Raw genomic sequence first — 19,188 nt, 5'->3', positions numbered from 1 at the left:
GGCGCCAAGCGTAGACGGGTGAACGACGCAAGAGGGGACACTGTCAACTCTGCTGTGTCTGACGAATCTTCCCCTGAGCTCCACTCTTCTCACTCTGAAGGTGAGGTTGGATCTTCTGACTATTCATCCGCAGATGAGGAAGAACATCAGGATGAGGGAAAGGATCGTGACAGTTTTCATGATGTAGACGGGATTATTAAGGGTGTCCTTGAGGTTCTTAATATATCCCAGAAGCCCAAACAGACAGGAGAGGCATCTAGCCTATTCAAGAGGCAACATAAGTCAGCTGTATGTTTCCCAGAAAATGAACAACTTCAAGGTTTAGTTCAGAATGAGTGGAATTCCCCTGAACACAAGTTTCAGGCGACTAAAAAATTCTCTAAATCATATCCCTTTCCAAAAGAGCTAGTTGATACTTGGTCTAATCCACCATCAGTTGATGCCCCAGTTTCTAGACTGTCAAAGTCCACCACATTACCAGTTACTGACGCAGCAGCATTTAAGGACCCTTCTGACAGAAGGCTAGAGGGGTTCCTTCGTGCAATTTACACCTCTGCAGGGTCGGCTCTACGCCCTTGCCTGGCTTCAGCGTGGGTCTCCAGAGCCATACAGGCATGGTCTGAGTCGCTGGCCAAGGACATTCTAGACGGGGTTCCCCGACAGGAGTTGTTATCGTCGGTACAGACTATTGCTGAGGCATCTAGTTACCTTTGTGACACAACCCTTGATACTTCACAAATTACTGCCCGGACTTCAGCATTGTCCGTAGCAGCACGCAGAACATTATGGCTCAAAAATTGGTCTGCGGACCTTAGTTCCAAAAAGTCACTCACTTCTCTGCCGTTCAAGGGACATCGTCTGTTTGGAGAAGAACTGGAGAAGATTATCTCCCAGGCGACGGGGGGGAAGAGTACCTTTCTCCCACAGACCAGAGGCCGAGCATCTACCTCAAATAGAAGGGGGAAATTTTTTCGTGGCCAAAGTGGCAGATTTTCAAGGCGTAACAATTCTCCACAAAGGTCCCACTTTCGGGCCAAAGTCGGTGAGAAAGCCCGGCCCGCTTGGAAAAACAACAGGCCTCACAACAAACCCTCAGGGGAGAAGCCCGCCTCAGCATGACGGGGCATCACCTCCGGAATCGTTGGATTGGATAGGGGGCAAATTACTTCGATTCCGGGAGGAATGGATGAAGCATTCTTCAGATGCATGGGTCACAGAAATAGTGACAGAGGGTTATCATTTAGATTTCTCAAGCACGCCACCCGGAAGATTCCTCATGTCCAGAGTCCCCCACTGTGCTCAGAAGGCTCAAGCCTTTGTACAATGTATAGAAAAGTTGGAGCGATCCGGGGTAATCAGTCCAGTACCAACCAAAGAGAGATTCTCCGGTTTTTACTCGAACCTATTTACAGTACCAAAGAGGGACGGTTCTCTCAGACCTGTGCTCGACCTCAAGGGTCTCAACAAATTCATCCGATCAGTACGGTTCAAGATGGAAACGTTGAGATCTGTCATTCGAGGGATGGAACAGGGGCAACTGATGATGTCCCTGGACATAAGGGACGCATACCTGCATGTTCCAATTTGGCCCCCCCATCACCGCTACCTACGATTTGCCTTCCAGAACAAACACTATCAATTTGTGGCTCTCCCATTCGGATTGTCGTCCGCTCCCAGGGTTTTCACCAAGTTGATGGCGGTGACAGCTGCAACGTTGAGACTGCAGGGGATTTCCGTGACCCCCTATCTGGACGACCTCCTGTTAAAGGCCAGTTCAGAATCGAGGGCCAAGGAGCATCTAAACCAAGCAGTTCGGCTACTCCAGAGTTTCGGATGGACCATCAACTGGTCGAAGTCCAGCCCAGATCCCAGTCACAGGATGATATTCCTCGGCCTGGAATTCGATACGATCACACAGACTGTAACATTACCCATGGACAAGCAGGCCAGGATCAGAGATCAAGTTCAACATCTTCTGTCCAGTCAAAGCACGACAGTACACAAGGCGATGCAAGTACTGGGAACAATGGTTTCAGCCATCGAGGCAGTTCCATTTGCGCAAATACATCTTCGGTCTCTCCAAGCCAACATTCTAACAACGTGGAAAGGGGGACCTCTATCCCGCCCCATGTCCTTGTCACGTCAGGCGAGGGCGGAATTACAGTGGTGGATGAGATCGGAGAATCTAGCTGCAGGTCAATCGTGGGCAACACCGGAGTGGATTGTGATATCAACAGACGCCAGCCTCCAGGGCTGGGGGGCAACATGGGACGAGCAGTCTGCCCAAGGGCTTTGGTCTCCAGAGGAAGCCAAACTACCAATAAATATTCTAGAGCTGAGAGCGGTAAAATTGGCCCTCGTCCAGTGGACAGACCGATTCAGAGAAAAGCCCATACGCGTCCAAAGCGACAATGCTACGACAGTAGCGTACATAAATCGTCAAGGAGGGACACGAAGTCGGGCGGCCCTGGCAGAAGCCAGACAGATTCTTCTCTGGGCGGAAAACAACTCAGTGAAATTATCTGCAATACACATTCCAGGAGTGTCCAACACAAAAGCGGACTTTCTCAGTCGGAATCAGCTGGATCCAGGAGAATGGGAACTGCATCCAGAGGCGTTCAATCAGCTGACAGACCAGTGGGGAATCCCCATAATAGACTTAATGGCTTCCAGAAACAATCGAAAAGTACCAAGATTCTTTGCCCGCCGCAGGGATCCGTTAGCAGTGGGGGTGGATGCCATGACTCAGAGCTGGCACTTCAATCTAGCATATGTCTTCCCACCTCTTCCAATGCTACCAAGGGTCCTCAAAAAGATAAAGCAATCTCAGTTGATAGTCATTGTAGTGGCACCGTATTGGCCCCGGAGGACCTGGTTCACCGACCTGCAGGAGATGTCAATAGAACAGCCGATCCGGCTGGACAGCAGACCAGATCTCCTCCTGCAGGGACCCATATTACATCACAATCCCGGACTCTTCGCTTTGACGGGATGGCTGTTGAAAGGTCCATCTGGCGACGCCAAGGGCTAAATGAAGAAGTCATTCTCACTATGATAAAAGCTCGAAAAGCCTCGTCTTCCAAATCATACCACAGAGTGTGGCAGTCTTACCTCAATTGGTGCAAGGAGTCTCATTTTCCATTCCTTGAATTGCAGCTACCACGGATCCTTTCCTTCCTACAAAGAGGACTACAATTAGGTCTTAAGCTCCGCTCGCTCAAGGTCCAGGTATCAGCCTTGTCAATCCTGTTTCAATCTCGTTTGGCGAATGAAGACTTGATACGCACGTTTCTGCAGGGAGTGGCCCATATCGTGCCGCCATTCCGTACTCCGGTGGCTGGCTGGGATCTCAATGTAGTGTTGGAAGCTCTGCTGGATCCACCATTCGAACCATTGTCTTCTATTTCCGATACATGGGTCATCTATAAGGTAGTGTTCCTCGTGGCGATATCATCGACCAGACGGGTTTCCGAACTTAGTGCCTTATCGTGTGCTCCTCCTTATCTCATATTCCATAAAGATAAAGCCGTTCTTCGTACGCTTCCAACCTTTCTACCCAAGGTAGTTTCAGACTTTCATATGAATCAAGAAATTGTGGTTCCTTCTCTATGTCCGGAACCCAAGAATGAGAAGGAACGCAGACTTCATAACTTGGACGTGGTCAGAGCATTACGATGGTATGTGGACAGATCTAAATCTTTCCGAAAGTCGCAGGCCCTGTTTGTTATACCATCGGGCCCTCGTCGGGGCCAGGCAGCCTCAAAAGTGACAATATCAAGATGGATCAGAGAATCAATCAAGCAAGCATACTCTGCGAAGGGAAGATCGGCGCCTGAAGGACTTCGGGCTCACTCCACCAGAGCAGTGGGAGCCTCATGGGCGTGGCGAAACTCTGCTTCCTTGGAGCAGATCTGTAAGGCGGCTACCTGGTCTTCTGTTCACACTTTCTCTAAATTTTACAAAGTTGACACCTTTTCCTCAGCCGAGGCTGCCTTTGGGCGACAGGTGTTGCATTCAGTAATTAAATAAATTTGCAGTACTCTTGTACATAGTTATAGCTCGCTCCCACCCTGCTGTTTGGGACTGCTTTGTTAAGTCCCCATGGTTCCCTGTGTCCCCCTAAGACGACAGAGAAAACAGGATTTTTGATACTTACCGTTAAATCTGTTTCTCTGTAGTCATAAGGGGGACACAGGGCTTCCCACCCTTGTCGAGCTATTGACATTTGGTCTAGTTTTGTTCAGTTTCACTGTTTACTTTCTGCCTGTGTATTTCGGTGATTACGTTCGCAGCTTTGGGACAAACTGAATAGGAAGGTACAGTGTAGGGGGTAAAGCCTGAAGGGCACGCCCCTTAATTAATTAATTCAAGTGTCCTGCCTCCTGGAGGATGGAGCTTAACCCCATGGTTCCCTGTGTCCCCCTTATGACTACAGAGAAACAGATTTAACGGTAAGTATCAAAAATCCTGTTTTCTGCTAACATGAGCTCTGGCTCAAGGTATCAGGGAAGTGATTACAATCCTTGGAGAGTGCCCTAACATTTGTCACCCCCCATCAATTGGGCCTTTCCTTCTCCTTTAAAGGTGTCCTCCGAAGGGGCGTGGCCGACCCTGCAACTGGAAAGACGCATCCTAGGGCACTCCCGGGGCTCCAGCCACAAACAGACCCAATCCTCCCCACCAAGACCACCAATTATCCATTGAGGCAATCCGCAAGGGCTGGGGGACTACCCGCAATCCGTCCCGGCCCATAATAAACTTCCTGGCACTAAAAGAACCGTCCGAGGCCTAGCGGCACGTGTAAAGCCACGGCCTCCCATAACTGCGGACACTGGTCGAGTCCTGACCTCAACCACAGTTCCCGCCAGAAGCACCCGGGGGACCCAGCTGGAGCCACAGAAGGCACGGAAGAGTGGAGCAAAGGTAGGGTCTTGGAGCCCTGGGGGCCCCTTCTGCAGCCCATAGCAAACACTGCGCAGCAGAGCCAGCACCTTAGAACCGAACAAGTCTTAAACACATATTCTCTATGGGTCCGGCAAGTGCTGTCCTGGCCCACAAAACCAACAAATGGGGTAAAAGGGACTTTGGCCAAACATAAAATTGAGTGAGGGTCTGAAGGACCCAGTGAACAATTCTATAAGGGAACCCTGCATTAACATAAAGGAAAATAGCCCTGAATTTGGCAAATTAACACATAAAAGCCAGGTGTAAAAATAACCCTTCACCCAGATTAACAGCCCAATCACAAACTAATCACAGCAACAGTTACTCAGCAGGGTAAAGCTGGCCATAGATGTTGAGACTTTTAAAAGATCAGATCCTGATCGTGAGACCACGATCTTCTCTGAACGATCGTATGAATTTACCATCAACTAAAAAGACCAATTTGCCAGGAAAACTAAAGGGTAGCTGCCTGCTTGGCCCTGCAAACATAGATAGATTGTACTGGGGCCGACAAAGATTTTTTGACCTGGCCGATCAATTTCCTGACAGATGGCCGAAAAATCGTAAGATGTACGATCGTTCGAATCCCACTAACCACACGATAATTTTGAAGGATTGGTCAGGTTCCCTAAAATCGGCCGTTCGGCAAGAGAAATCTTTGCGTCTATGGGGACCTTAAATGTAACAATTAACCACTAATCCCTGGACAACCGTGCCCGGTCTACTAATCTGTCAAATCTACCAAACCTCAAATTACACTAGACGACTTAAACGCAATACATCAAGGTCAAAGGGAAACATGGGCAAATACGGGCCAAAACTAAAGAATGACGCAGAATCTCGTTTGGAGCACTATGATGCACATAGCTCCCAACAAGCACCAAAAAAGGAAGAAAATTGTGACTTGCCACCAGTCTCTCCACAATCTGGCCAAACACCCCCTGAACCAACTCTAAGTGAAGTACTAGGAGCAATAGCTTCAGCATGAAGAACTTAAAATAGATATATCATTGCTGAGACAGGACTTGCAAAATATAAGGGAGAGAACAGCAGAGGTTGAACACAGAGTTTTATCCCTCGAAGACCAAGTAACTCCCCTACAAAACACCGTAAGAGGACTGCAAAAGCAACTTCAATGGACAAATCTGACAACCTTGAAAATAGGAATAGGCACAACAACATCCTGAACAGTTCATAGAAACCTGGCTGAAAGATTTGTTTGGAGCCAACGTTTTCTCCAAAGTGTTCATAGTGGAAAGAGCCCACAGGGTCCCTACTAGAGCGCCTCCACCAGGAGCTTCACCTCTGCCCTTCCTGCTAAAATGCTAAAAATCCTTAACTATAGGGACAGAGACCCCATCCTCGGAGCAGCCGTCAAAAAGGTGAAATACAATACAATAGCACCGTATCTCCTTCTACCTAGACTTAAAAACAGTACAGAAACAAAGAGCGACATTCCAGGGTGTTAAAAGGCGACTACGAGATGCACAGATCCAGTACAGTATGCTCTTCACTTCCAAATTGAGAGTTTTGGACAGCGATCGAGCCAACATTTTTGCAACCCCAGCCAAGGCAGACAACTGGTTAGACGCAAGGGGCCAGAGGAGACAATCTCCTAATAACAGCCGAAGACGAGAATAATCACTTTTTATCAAGTCATGTGAAAGATCATCTACCTATATAACCCACCGCTTTTCATTAGAAACTGGCGACCCAGTAACCTATAACTGATCCACCCTACAACATGACGGGTAAGAGTTGCACTTGCCACATCCCATAAACCAGGTACACCCCCCTCAGTCATCTGTACAGTTATCAGTGACATTGAGTCAGATAGCTTTTTAGATGGAAAAATGATCATATCAGATACGTACAATATGAAGGTTATTCCCCGACCTAGCAGATCACTATGTTACGTTGTAACCAGGCCGGGAGGGATAATGGACACACAAGACCTTCAACCAGTTACATTCCGGGTTTAACAGGGCACACGCCCCACCAGAAAATTCTTTCCCTCAAAATACCCTGGGTGGGTTTGTTCTATCATGCTAAATTCTCCACGCAGCCCTCAGGCCGCTAAATGTTTGTCTTATTTCATGGCCATTCCCTATTTCTTTGAGAACAAAGTGGCTAAATAGGTGGCATGATAGATTATAATATGTAAATAAAAGAGTGATTAGAGGTTGAGTGAGGAGAGGAAGAATATAATACTGAGAGTGGGGCCCTGGTCTAAAAACTTTTGGTGGGCCCTTGGTCTAAGGTTTTTTGGTGGGCCCCTGGTGTCCCAGTCCAACACTGTATCATGGGTGACTTCAACTCCACAATGTACCCCCTGGCAGATCGCCTTCATTCTCAAGAAGAGCCTGGCCCAACTAAACTAGCATAATGGGCGAAAGTCTTCAATTTAGTAGATGCCTGAAGATGGAAACACCCAGAGGCTAAAGAATGCTCTTGTCATTTAACCACTCATCACACCTTCTCAAGAATTGATCTAGCACTTGTAACTACTGATGTTCTTCCCCTTATCGACAGGGCACAGTTCCTACCACGCATTCTTTCTGACCACTAACTCTCCACTTCTGCTCTTCTTCCACTGGTCAGCTCCAACGGAGTCCAGACTGTGAAGACTGAGTCCCTTATGGCTGAATAATGATACAGTACAGGTAGCCAACTCAGAAGGAAACTCAGATTACTGGGTACAAAATGTAGATTCTGCCCCCAGGCCATTCTATGGGATGCAAGTAGAGAACAACCATACCGCACCAGACATATGCACTACTACAAACAAAATGTAATGCCCTAGAATAGTGATCCCCAACCAGTAGCTCATGAGCAACATGTTGCTCTCCGACCCCTTGGATGTTGCTCTAAGTGTCCTCAAAGCAGGGGCTAATTTTTGAATTCCAAGCTTGAAAGCAAGTTTTAATTGCATAAAATGGAAGTATAGTGCCAAGTAGAGCCTCTTATAGGCTGCCAGTCCACATAGGGGCTACCAAATAGCCAATCACAGCCCTTATTTGGCACCCCAAGGGACTTTTTCTTGCTTGTGTTGCTCCGCAACTCTTATTACATTTTAATGTGGCTCATAGGTAAAAAAGGTTGGGGACCCCTGAACGTCAACACACTCTTAACAAAGAAAGCACTGCTATACCAATCCCAAAGAATGTTTGAAAAAGGAGACAAAAACAGGAGACTATAGGGCGAAAACCAAAAGCCCTACAACAGGCGTGTCAAATATAAAGAGGGTAGGTAGCTAAAGACCCTAAATATATAGTGGAAGAATTCGCAACCTATTACCAGTGTTTATATCAAACCACTATAACGCACCCAAACAATGAGCATACTCAATTCTTAGAAAACATAATTCCCAAAAATGCACCCGCAAGACAAAACCACCCTAAACCAACCAATAACCATAAAGGAAGTTAAAGCAGCCATAGCATCCCTTCCCGCAAATAAAACACCAGGTATGGATGGTCTTCCATCCAACTGGTACAAGGTCCTAGCAGAACAATTAGCCCCCCACCTTCTAAATACGCTGCAGAATTCCTTAGAAACAGGGGCCCTCCCCCCTCATTTGGAGAAGCCCTCATTGTAGTAATTCCAAAACCGGGAAAAGATCCTGGTCAATGTAGCTCCTATCACCCAATCTCCCTGATAAATATGGATGCAATAATACTGGCTACAAGACTCCAATGGTATATAATAGATCTCATCCACCCAGACCAATCCGGATTCATGCCGGCCAGATCCACATTAATATTAGGAGACTTTACACCAATTTATCTATTCAACATGAAAAAATGGGAAATAGAGCAGTGGTTTCCCTAGACTCAGCAAAGGCATTTGACTCTATAGAATGGCCCTACCTCTGGGAAATCCTCCGCAGGTTCAATCTGGGCAGTGAATTTATTAAATGGATTCAAATGCTATACCACCAACCAAAGGCAAGGATCAGAGTGAATGGCATGATACCTTTCCCTTTCCGCGTAGCCAGAGGTACCAGCCAGGGTTGTCCCCACTCCCCATTTCTCTTTGCGTTAGCAATAGAACCCTTAGCCATTGCAATCCAAGCATCCGACCAAATAGTTGGCCTCAACAGAGGCTCCATCACAGAAAAAATATCCTTATACGCCAATGATATGCTTATCTACTAGCCACCCAAAGCTCCCTAATGGCACTTCTCAATGTAGTGGAGCGGTTTGGATCAATATCTGGTATCTAAATAAATTGGGACAAGTCCCTCCTATTCCCATTAGATCACCAAGCCACAATAGTGGAATCACTAGAAGGCTTTAAAAATCTACCGCACCAAAAGCTCAGGTATCAAGGCGAGTTTGAAGGTATAAGCCTCCCCCACGCTTCCCACTGAGCTGCGCCCTGAAAGTTGGTACAGGACGGTCCCAGATAAGGAATAGCAGGAGTGCCAGATGAGCCCGCAGAATAACAGTTCGTAAATAAGGACTCAGCACTTATCTGCAATCGAAGAGACGTAGTCAGGGATAGGCCGGGTCATACACAGAAAACGATCAGGAAGCAGGTGCCAATTGGGGATAATCCAGCAGAGTAGTCAGGGAAGCCAAGGTAATTCCTACCTTACCCATTACTGCAATTTAGAGGACTGGTCAAAACAGGGAATTAAATTGCTAGGGCATCTTCTACAGAGCGGTACTTTCCTTACCCATGAAGCACTCCAAACTAAATGCTCTGCACCAAATGTACAGGTAAATGTATTCAGGTATTTTCAAATTCGCCATATATTTAAGTCCTAATTCAGTAACCTTTCCCCCACCCTAACCACTTTGGCAGTGGAAGATACTTTCTCAGTGGAACTATCCAATAAGCTGGCATCCAAGCTATATCGTAACATGCTCACCTCCATTTCTCCTCCATTCAACCTAGCACAGGTGAAATGGCAAGAAAATGTTCCTGAGCTCACCCAAGATGATTGGGATGAGTCCACTGGTAATATATACACTAGCCTAATAGCAATATGGAACAGATTAATTCAATACAAGGTCTTCCACCTGCTCTATATAACCCCCCAAAAGGTTAAGAAGATGGGTAAGAGAGAAGGTGAAGCCTGCCCCAGGTGTAAAACTCATACGGCCAACTTCCTACATACAGCATGATCTAGGAATGCCCTACAATAGCTGACTTTTGGCCTCAAAAAATGGCCACACTAGCAAATACACTAAACTACCCTCAAGTACGTTCCCTTGTGGTGTGTTTATTGGGAGTAGTGGACCACCTGGTGCCTACGACCCATGCAAAATTGCGGTTCCGGGTCTTGCTCTTTTATGCTAAAAGATGTGTAATAATGCATTGGATGGGGTCTAACACACCCAGAAGAGACTACTGGATTAATCTAATCAATCAGACAATACCCAAAATTAATCCTACCTATGAAGCCAGATACCTGGTGGTATTCAGTACATGGAGCAGAGCCAAGGGATACCGAGGGGAGGGTATAATGTGTTGCATATAAAATTCTATATTATATACAAAAGCTTGTAAACAGTGTCGGACTGGGACACCAGGGGCCCACTCTCAGTTCTATTATTCTTCCTCTCCTCACTCAACCTCTATTCTCCTAGTCTCTTTTCTTTACATACTATAATATATTAAACCATATATCTAGCTTCTTTGTTCTCATAGAAATTGATAATGACCATGAAATAGGCCAAATGTTTAGAAGTAGGAGGGCCCACTGACACCTGGGCCCACCGGGAGTTTTCCTGGTATCCTGGTGGGCCAGTCCGACACTGCTTGTAAAGCTGTGTTCCTTGTTGTTTCCACGGAGTGAACAAAACCAGAGACAAATGTAATTTTAAATACAAATGTTTATTGCTTGTATTGTTACAAAAATTAAAAGAAATAAAGTTTACCTTTAAAAAAAGAAAAGTGTCCTCCACGAAAAGGAGTTCAATGTTCCTTTTAGTTCTTGTAATCAGCTTTCAGTTCTTGTAAGTAGCTGGTTAGTCAGAGCCAGGAGTGAAGAAAATGAAAACAGCTTTTAAAGGAGAACTAAAGCTTAACTTAAGAAGTAGGGGTGAAATATTGCACATATGTTTTGGGCTTCTGTACCAGCCCAAGTCAACTACCTTTTAGCAGTAAAGATCTGTGTCTCCAAAGATGCCCTTTTTGTTCCCCCATTATTTTTTCTGCTGATTCACTGCACATGCTCTGTGCTGTTGTCAGTTACCTGAACTTAGGGACCAATGCAAAAGATACTAGCATCAGAACGTAATAATCAGCCTTGTAGCATCAGCTTATATTACAGGGCAACCTCATTTTCTGCTTGATAATTTGTGACAACCCCTAACCTTAGCTTCTCAACAACTGGTTATCCCCTGTGACAAGTTTGAAGTACTAGATCATTGCTGCTATTGAGAAGCTGAAACTTTAGGCTGGTACAATAAGTTCCATATATAAAATATTAGCAACATTCATTAATAGCGTTTTTGTTCTCCTTTAATGGCAATGCATGTAAAAATAACATTGAAACAATTAAAACATTTTAATTAATGTATATGATAAAGTTGGTTAGAATTACATTTTATTTCACAAAGTAAACTAGTTTTTGACTGTAGGGCCCTTTTTATATCCAAATGCAAGTTTATACCTAGAATGTAAGTCACCAAGAAATCAATTGTAACTATCTAATAAGTTACCAACCCTCTGCTGCTTCTCATGCATTCTCCATTCCACTTGGGCTTTTATGGGATGGGGTCAGTTTTGCTTTGAAAAAACAAACACCTAGCATGATATCCTAATAAGTGACCCCTCAGAGCATATGAGCAAATTAAAAGGTAAGTAAATATTTCACATATTTTACTACAAGCCACCATTTAGTGATTTTTTCAGTAATCACCTGCCACTGCCTTACATTACTTAGGGTGAATGTTCTTAAGTGGACGGGATCAATTGCTCCACCCCAACACCTACCATGGACCAGCATAAATAACTCACCCCTTACTTGCCAGTAGTGTGAATGGGTCAGTTGCGACCTTGATTCCAATAAAAGTTGCCGACCAGACCGAGTCGGCAGCTTATCGGCACGTCAGCAGTTTATCGGCCCATGCGTGTGGCCCTCTGAAGGGCTTCCCCGATTGATATCTGGCCGAAAGCAGCCGCATCTGTTAGTAGATGTGGTCCGGCGGTCTGACCCATATTGGCAGCATTATGTTCCGATCATTGGGCCCTAGGGCCCACGATCGTATCAGCCCAATATCGCCAACCTCAATGTGGGCATATCGGGAAGAGATCTCCCTGTGTTTGGTCACCTCTAGGGACCAAATCAAAATATACAGTACACATAGAATATAAATGTCACTATATAAGGCTGATTAGCAATTAATACAGATAATTACTACATGGCAGCACAGAAACTAGCGCAGTTAGCAGGAGAATTTAATAATCAGCCTTGAATCATCAGCTTATATTACAGGCCCACCTTATTTTCTGCACTATAATTTGCAAAGACCCCTAAAATAAGCTTCTAACAGCTGCTCAGAGCCCACTGAACATGCCACAGACACTTTCCAAGATGTTGTCCCCCCTGTGACAAGTTTGAAGTCCTGGATCATTGCGGCTATTGAAATGCTGAAACTTTAGGCTGGTACAATAAGCTCAGTAAATAAAATATGGTATTTTTAGCCATATATTATTTTTAGGGTTTACTTAGCCTTTAATAAACTAGGACTGTGTGGTCAAACAAAGAATTTTATCCTCATTTCACCCGAAACTACAAAAGACAGCACATTAAAACAGCACTTTAAAACAAACTGAAAAAACACCCCAAGGCTAATGTCATACGTGGCGTTTTCTCTCTGCCTATCGTAAATATGCAGACAGAAAAACATCTGTTACTATCCACCTACCCTGACAGGCAAGGCATGTTATGTTTTGAAGGAAATGAAAAAAACCAAACAAATTTAAAGATGAGTTTGTTTTCCTCATTTTGCCGTTATTTGGCTGTATTTTTCACTTACAGTTGGAACTACTCGACATCTGGGGGCAGATTTATCAAGGGTCGAATTTCGAAGTGAAAAACACCTCTAGTATGTGTAAAAGTATACATTTTTTGGCTATACTAAACTACACGGATTCAGATACTTCTATTTTAGAAACTGTATGGACAGTTATCTTTAGCAGGGCCTGACCTTCTGTTTCCACTTCTACAGTGTCCAAAGGTTCAATTGTTTCTATATCAGCCATGTGACCAAACACTGCCATGGGACATTGTTCAAAAGCTTCTTCTAAAGTCTCTCCCCAAGCATGTAACCTACACAGACAGAAAGCAGAAATGCCTAACTTCAGCTTCTCAGCTGTGCCAGTATACATACTCAGGGTTAGTCTGGAAAAAAAATTGTGGCTACGTTGTGGCTACTTGTATGTGTCTACATATATACAAATAATACAGTTTCACTTATAAATCATGATTTCTACACAGACAACTTTTTGTTTTACCAATACAAAAATACATGGTCATTCTGCACTTAGGCATAATACTTTAAAATGAAGGTGCAACTCACTTTATTTATTAGAATATACAGGTTTCAGTGAGTCGTGTACCACAAATTACATCACTAAGCACAAACTATAACTGATGACATCACTAAGCACAGTTTATAAAAATATAATTTATAGGATATTCATGGCTAGTGTGTAAGATACTGTATATAAAATACGTACTGAACATCGGCGGTATGGTTCAGATCTGGAAGAGAATATTGCAAAGGTTAGTTATTTATAAATGAAATAGGGGATCAACTGTGAAGTAAAGGGCAGTTAAACTTTGTGTTTTTACTACTTAAGTAGGGTTTACATTAATTTTTATGTTACCAATTTTAAGTATAGCATTAGCAAACGTTTTCTGCACAAACAAAAGAAGTTTGATCACTTTTAACACAGCATTTTCTGTCTGAAAACAAAGCTCCTGTGTATGGAATAACATATGTCCACAGGTCAAGTAAGCCTTAAAGGGATACTGTCATTTGAAAACATGTTTTTTCCAAACGCATCAGTTAATAGTGCTACTCCAGGAGAATTTTGCACTGAAATCCATTTTTCAAAAGAGCAAACAGATTGTTATATTCAATTTTGAAATCTGACATGGGGCTAGACATATTGTCAATTTCCCAGCTGCCTCCAGTCATGTGGAGCATAGGGAAAGCAGAGAATTGCACACACAGGTGGCATAGGGCAGGCAGAGTATGGCACATACAGGGAGCATAGGGAAGGCAGACTACAGCTGGAGACAGGGAAACCTATCAGGACGACTCTAATATGAGCAGTTCACAGGCCCGGATTTGTGGAAAGGCCAGAAAGGCCTAGGGCAGCAGTATTTTAGAGGCGTGGCATGCCGCCCAACCACGCCAGCATTGGTTTGGAAGCACTGGGAATTTGAAGGAGTCAATAGTTTTTAAAATGCCATGTGCACCAATCACCAGTACTCCAGACCCGTTGCTAAAAATTTCCGCATGTATGCAAAGGAAGGGGAGGGGATGGGGGTGATGAGTGGCAATAGGACCAGGGGCACCTGCATTATAAATCCAGCCCTGGCAGTTCACAATGTGCTACATACAGTGACACAATGCTGGTGCCCCTCCCGCAGTTTGCATTAGTTGTGTATAGAACTCCGAGGTAACTTCTAATATCCTCATATTTTACAACTGGGGGTACATTATTTATTATAATACACAAGTTTCAGTGAGTCATGTGACAGAAATGACATCACTACTCACCGTTTATAACTGATGACATCAGAACTCACCGTTTATAAGGATATAATTTACAGGATATTCATGGCTTTTGTGTATTATATCATGTTATTTCACGTTCTCCACAAAGTGCACACATACATTCACTTTATCCTTTCCCTTCAGTTTTCTTAGTCTATAATTTGCCTTCATCTCCTTTATGCAGCCAAGTTTTAACCATATCCTGTCCTGTGTAGTAACCCTTTCCACAATAAATTCTCCCCACTTATTGAAATACATTTTGCATATAAATGTAGCTGCAGCCTACAAGTGTTTACCAGCCCTGTCAAGTCTCTATAGTAAAGACACTTGGATGACAAAACTTATCTTTAAAGGAACATTAAAACCAACATTTTTTAACACTTAATTCATCCTATAGTAATAGGTCAGGTTTACTTTTTTTTTTTTTAAATCTTGAGCTTGAAACTGACTTCCAAAGTGCTCCATAGCAGAAAGGTGATGGCAGCTTGAATTCCTCTGCTATGCTGAGCTTAAAGGAATTGTTCAGTATAAAAATAAAAACTGGGTAAATAGATAGGCTGTGCAAAAAAACATGTTTCTAATATGGTTAGTTAGCAAAAAATGTAATATATAAAAACTGAGGTGACTGCATGTTTAACAGAACAGAAAACTACTTCCTGCTTTGAAGCTCACTTGGTTTCCACTGATTGGGTTTCTTATAAAACAAGAACATGAGTAGATTTCATTTTCATTCTTCTTTAACTTTTTAGTGTTTCTTATTTGTTCTATTCTCACCCCACCCACCCCATCTATAGGTTACCCCTCCCAAATGTGAGCAATACCCAGAATAAAGACACACACAAAGCAACTTGATGTTAAATCTGTGTAAGTCACAGTTTAATTGATAATTATTAGATAAACTGTGCTCTTTGATCCAGAGGAAGGCAAAAAACCTCTGGCAAGCTTGGGACAATCTGCTTACTAGAGGGAAAAAATCCTTCCTGACCCCTTAACAGCGATCGGATTTGCTCCCAGGATCAATACGCCAAATTAAAAGGGAAGCAGGGTGAGGTTAACAGAAGGGAATATAGCAGCATACACATGAGTGCCTTTAAGCTACAAAGTGAACACTACATTACATTCTACTGGACCCCAGGCAGCCTGTAGACCCGGGACACTGTGGTTGGAAATGCGATGGACGGAATGGAAATAGAAGGTAATATGGCAGCATAAACACAAGCACCTTTAAGCTACAAGGTGAACACTGCATTCCTCTCCATTCCATTGGACCCCAGGTAGCCTGCAGAACCCAGCTTCAGCAGTCTTGAGGGATGGAATGGAAAGGAATGCAGGGTCTACTGAGTGGCTTAAGGGTTCTCTTGTCTATGAAACCATATTTTAGGTGTAACGGGGGCAGCACTGGTGAAATTACGGTGGAGGGAATTGAAACAGAGGGGAATATGGCTACATATACATGGGAGCGCCTTTAAGCTGCTAGGTGAACTCTGCATTCCTCTCCATTCCATTGGACCCGAGGCAGCCCGCAGACCCGGCTTCTGCAGTCTGAGGGGTGGAGTGCAAAGGAATGCAAGGTCTACCGAGCGGCTTGAGGGTGCTCTTGTCTATGGAACCATATTTTAGGTATAAGTGTGGGACTGCTGGTGGAATTACGGTAGAAATAATTGGGGAAATAAGGGACACTGTGGTTGCAATTGCGGTGGAAGGAACTAAAATAGAAGGGAATATGGCTGCATCTACATGAGCACCATTAAGCTACAAAGTGAACTCTGCATTCCTCATCGTTCCATTGGACCCCAGGCAGCCTGCAGACCCGGCTTCTGCAGTTTGAGGGATAGATTGATAAGGAATACAGGGTCTACCAAGTGGCCTAAGGGGGCTCCTGTCTATGGAACCATATTTTAGGTATAAGGGGGGAGCACCACTGGTGGAATCATGGTGTATTGGAGTGGAGGCACCTCTGGTGGAATTGAGAATGGCTCACATCTGTGTCATGTAGATCACCTACACAGAGGTGCATCGATACGTGGTGCGAGGGGACATGATTACACTTTAGAGGACATTATCGACAAATAGCAGGGGACCTTTTTACCCATAAAGTGTATCACCGTACCAGAGGCCACCCCTTTAGACTAGAAGAAAAGAACTTTCATTTGAAGCAACGTAGGTGGTTCTTCACAGTCAGGACAGTGAGGTTGTGGAATGCACTGCTGGGTGATGTGATGGCTGATTCAGTTAATGTCTTTAAGAGTGGCTTGGATGATGTTTTGGACAGACATAATATCAAAGGCTATTATGATACTAAACTCTATAGTTAGTATAGATATGGGTATATATAATTTATGTGAAAGTAGGGAGGGGTGTGTGTAATGATGCTGGGTTTTCATTTAGAGGGGTTGATGGACTTTGTCTTTTTTCAACCAGATTTAACTATGTAACTATGTATACTATGTAACTATGATCTCTACAGACAGAGCCAATAACATGGCAACTCTCACTAGTAAGTTCTAACTCTAAATATGGGAAATGTAAAGCTGAGGGCAAACACTAAACCCTGTTAATGTTAATAATTGGGTTAGAATTCCCTTTAACCCCTTGGGTACCTTTGTCAGCAGCCACTTTAGAGAGCAGCCTTACCTGGCAATAGCCTTTTATGTAAAGGCGGTCCTTGCTTGAACACAAGCCCATCTCTGACACCCCTGCAATATAAAAGAGATTTGGGAAGGTTAGAGTTAATGTGGAGAGGTGCCATATGTATAGGGTCAGCACATAGGAACAAGCACGTTTACTAATATGATTTATCTGCCATGATATTATGCCCCTTTTTTGTGCTTCTACTGAACCTGTAGAACTGGAACTATTCAAATGCTCCAATTGGCTGCCCACCTGCCTTAAATTACATAAAATGACATAATACATAATTTGCCCCACCATGGAAATTTTCCAAGGGAGTCCCATGTTAGGGGTGCCCTGAAATAGAAAAGCATACAGTCCAGTTTATACTAGTGGGATAAAGTACATTGTTGGGGTGGGGACTGTATATTGAATTTCAGGGACAATAGTGGGTTGGGAGCAACCAAGGGGGACTGCAGGGACAGACTAAAGATAAATCCCCCAACTCAAAGGTGAGACTAAAGAAAAACAGCTATAGCTACATCTATAATGAGCAGCATGGCAACTCCTACAGCCAAGGGATAAGCTAACCTTACTGTTGCAAACGCATATTATAGAGGGGGAAATACAGGACCAGTACCTTTGTCCAGAGGATCCCAAATGAGAAGATGTTATTAATCTCTGACAGGGGGTCACTCAATGTCTTCTTTCTTCTTTGTCTTCTCTCTTCTTCTCTCTCTCTTCTTCTTTTGCTGTCTCTCTCACAATCACTTTCTCTCTCAAATCGGTCTCTCGCAAATCGCTCGGAATATTTCACTTTTTGGGGAGAAATAATAAGAGATTGTGAGCAGGAGCATAATGGGGGCTGTGGACCCTGACACTTCTAGAGCCCGAGATGCCCTAAATGGCAGTCAGCTCTTTATCCTTCCATGCTGTGATTAAAAATAATATGCCAATGCATAAACTACAGATCCCATAATGCACTCACTATAAGGCTGTAATTGGAAGTGAGGGAGCCTGACTGCTGTTGCCTGTGCTATTTAGTTAACAAAAATGTTGGGCAATCAGGATGTAGGTTTTTATCACTGGCATGTGGAAAGGGCCTTCATTATCTCCCATGATGCACTATAAGGGTTGACCATAAGAGGTAGGTAGCATTTGTATTGCTTATAATGTCATGATCAAGGTGGGCTTGTAACAACACTACAGATCCCATCATGCTCTATGTATCCTTGGTTATATTAATACAGGGGTCATCTCCATATTCCTATTGGTTTCTCTTTCCCCCTGCATGTACCTGGTGTGCCTGCTTCCCATAACCAGCTGTGTTCTGATCAGTGGCCCTGCACCCAAAATGCCAGGAATCCTAAGGGCAGACATTTATTCTTCTGATTTGTGCTACTTGTCTTTCTACTTAAGCCTCTCTGAACTGTCACCCACTCTAGTGCTGAGGCCACTGACTGTTGCTAGGATGAGTGCGACCGTTGTATAATGACAGTTGGCAAATTACCGTTGGCATTTACAGCAGAGGCAGAAACAATTGTCTAATGCTTCAAATGCAACAACAAGTAAACCAAACACCCATTGCCTTAGAACTATACATTTTTATGGTCTCACTCCCATTAGAGATGGCATATGGGGAGATTTTAGGCACTTTGACACCTACATGTGTTAGTTGATTGGGGGTCAGGGCTGCCATCAATAACCCATTTTCAGGTGATACCCTGTATAAGTGTAATATCTAGGTATCTGTATCCAATTAATACTGAGTTTATTTGAATATATGTTCAGTGCCTCTCAACAGGCTGCAGTTCCCGTTTACAATTGCAGAAATTTCACATGTTTAGAAAGTAATACCCAGAGAGCACAATGTATCTTATACAATCAT

The 19,188-nt window shown here is 44.0% G+C and overlaps 1 protein-coding gene across 1 annotated transcript; it reads left to right on the top strand.

The window, feature by feature from the left end:
* Positions 1–1,156: 1,156 nt before the first annotated feature.
* LOC121400624 lies at positions 1,157–3,628 on the top strand. Its single transcript, XM_041584052.1, has 2 exons — positions 1,157–3,400; positions 3,517–3,628. Coding segments are annotated over exons 1-2 (2,220 nt in total). The 5' UTR covers positions 1,157–1,182; the 3' UTR covers positions 3,519–3,628.
* Positions 3,629–19,188: the final 15,560 nt, after the last annotated feature.

The sequence above is a fragment of the Xenopus laevis genome, chromosome 2S (genome assembly GCF_017654675.1).
Source record: "Xenopus laevis strain J_2021 chromosome 2S, Xenopus_laevis_v10.1, whole genome shotgun sequence".
Classification (NCBI taxonomy): Eukaryota; Metazoa; Chordata; class Amphibia; order Anura; family Pipidae; genus Xenopus; species Xenopus laevis.
The sequence above is the reverse complement of the archived record's forward strand: the minus strand, read 5'-3'. Positions and strand labels throughout refer to the sequence as shown.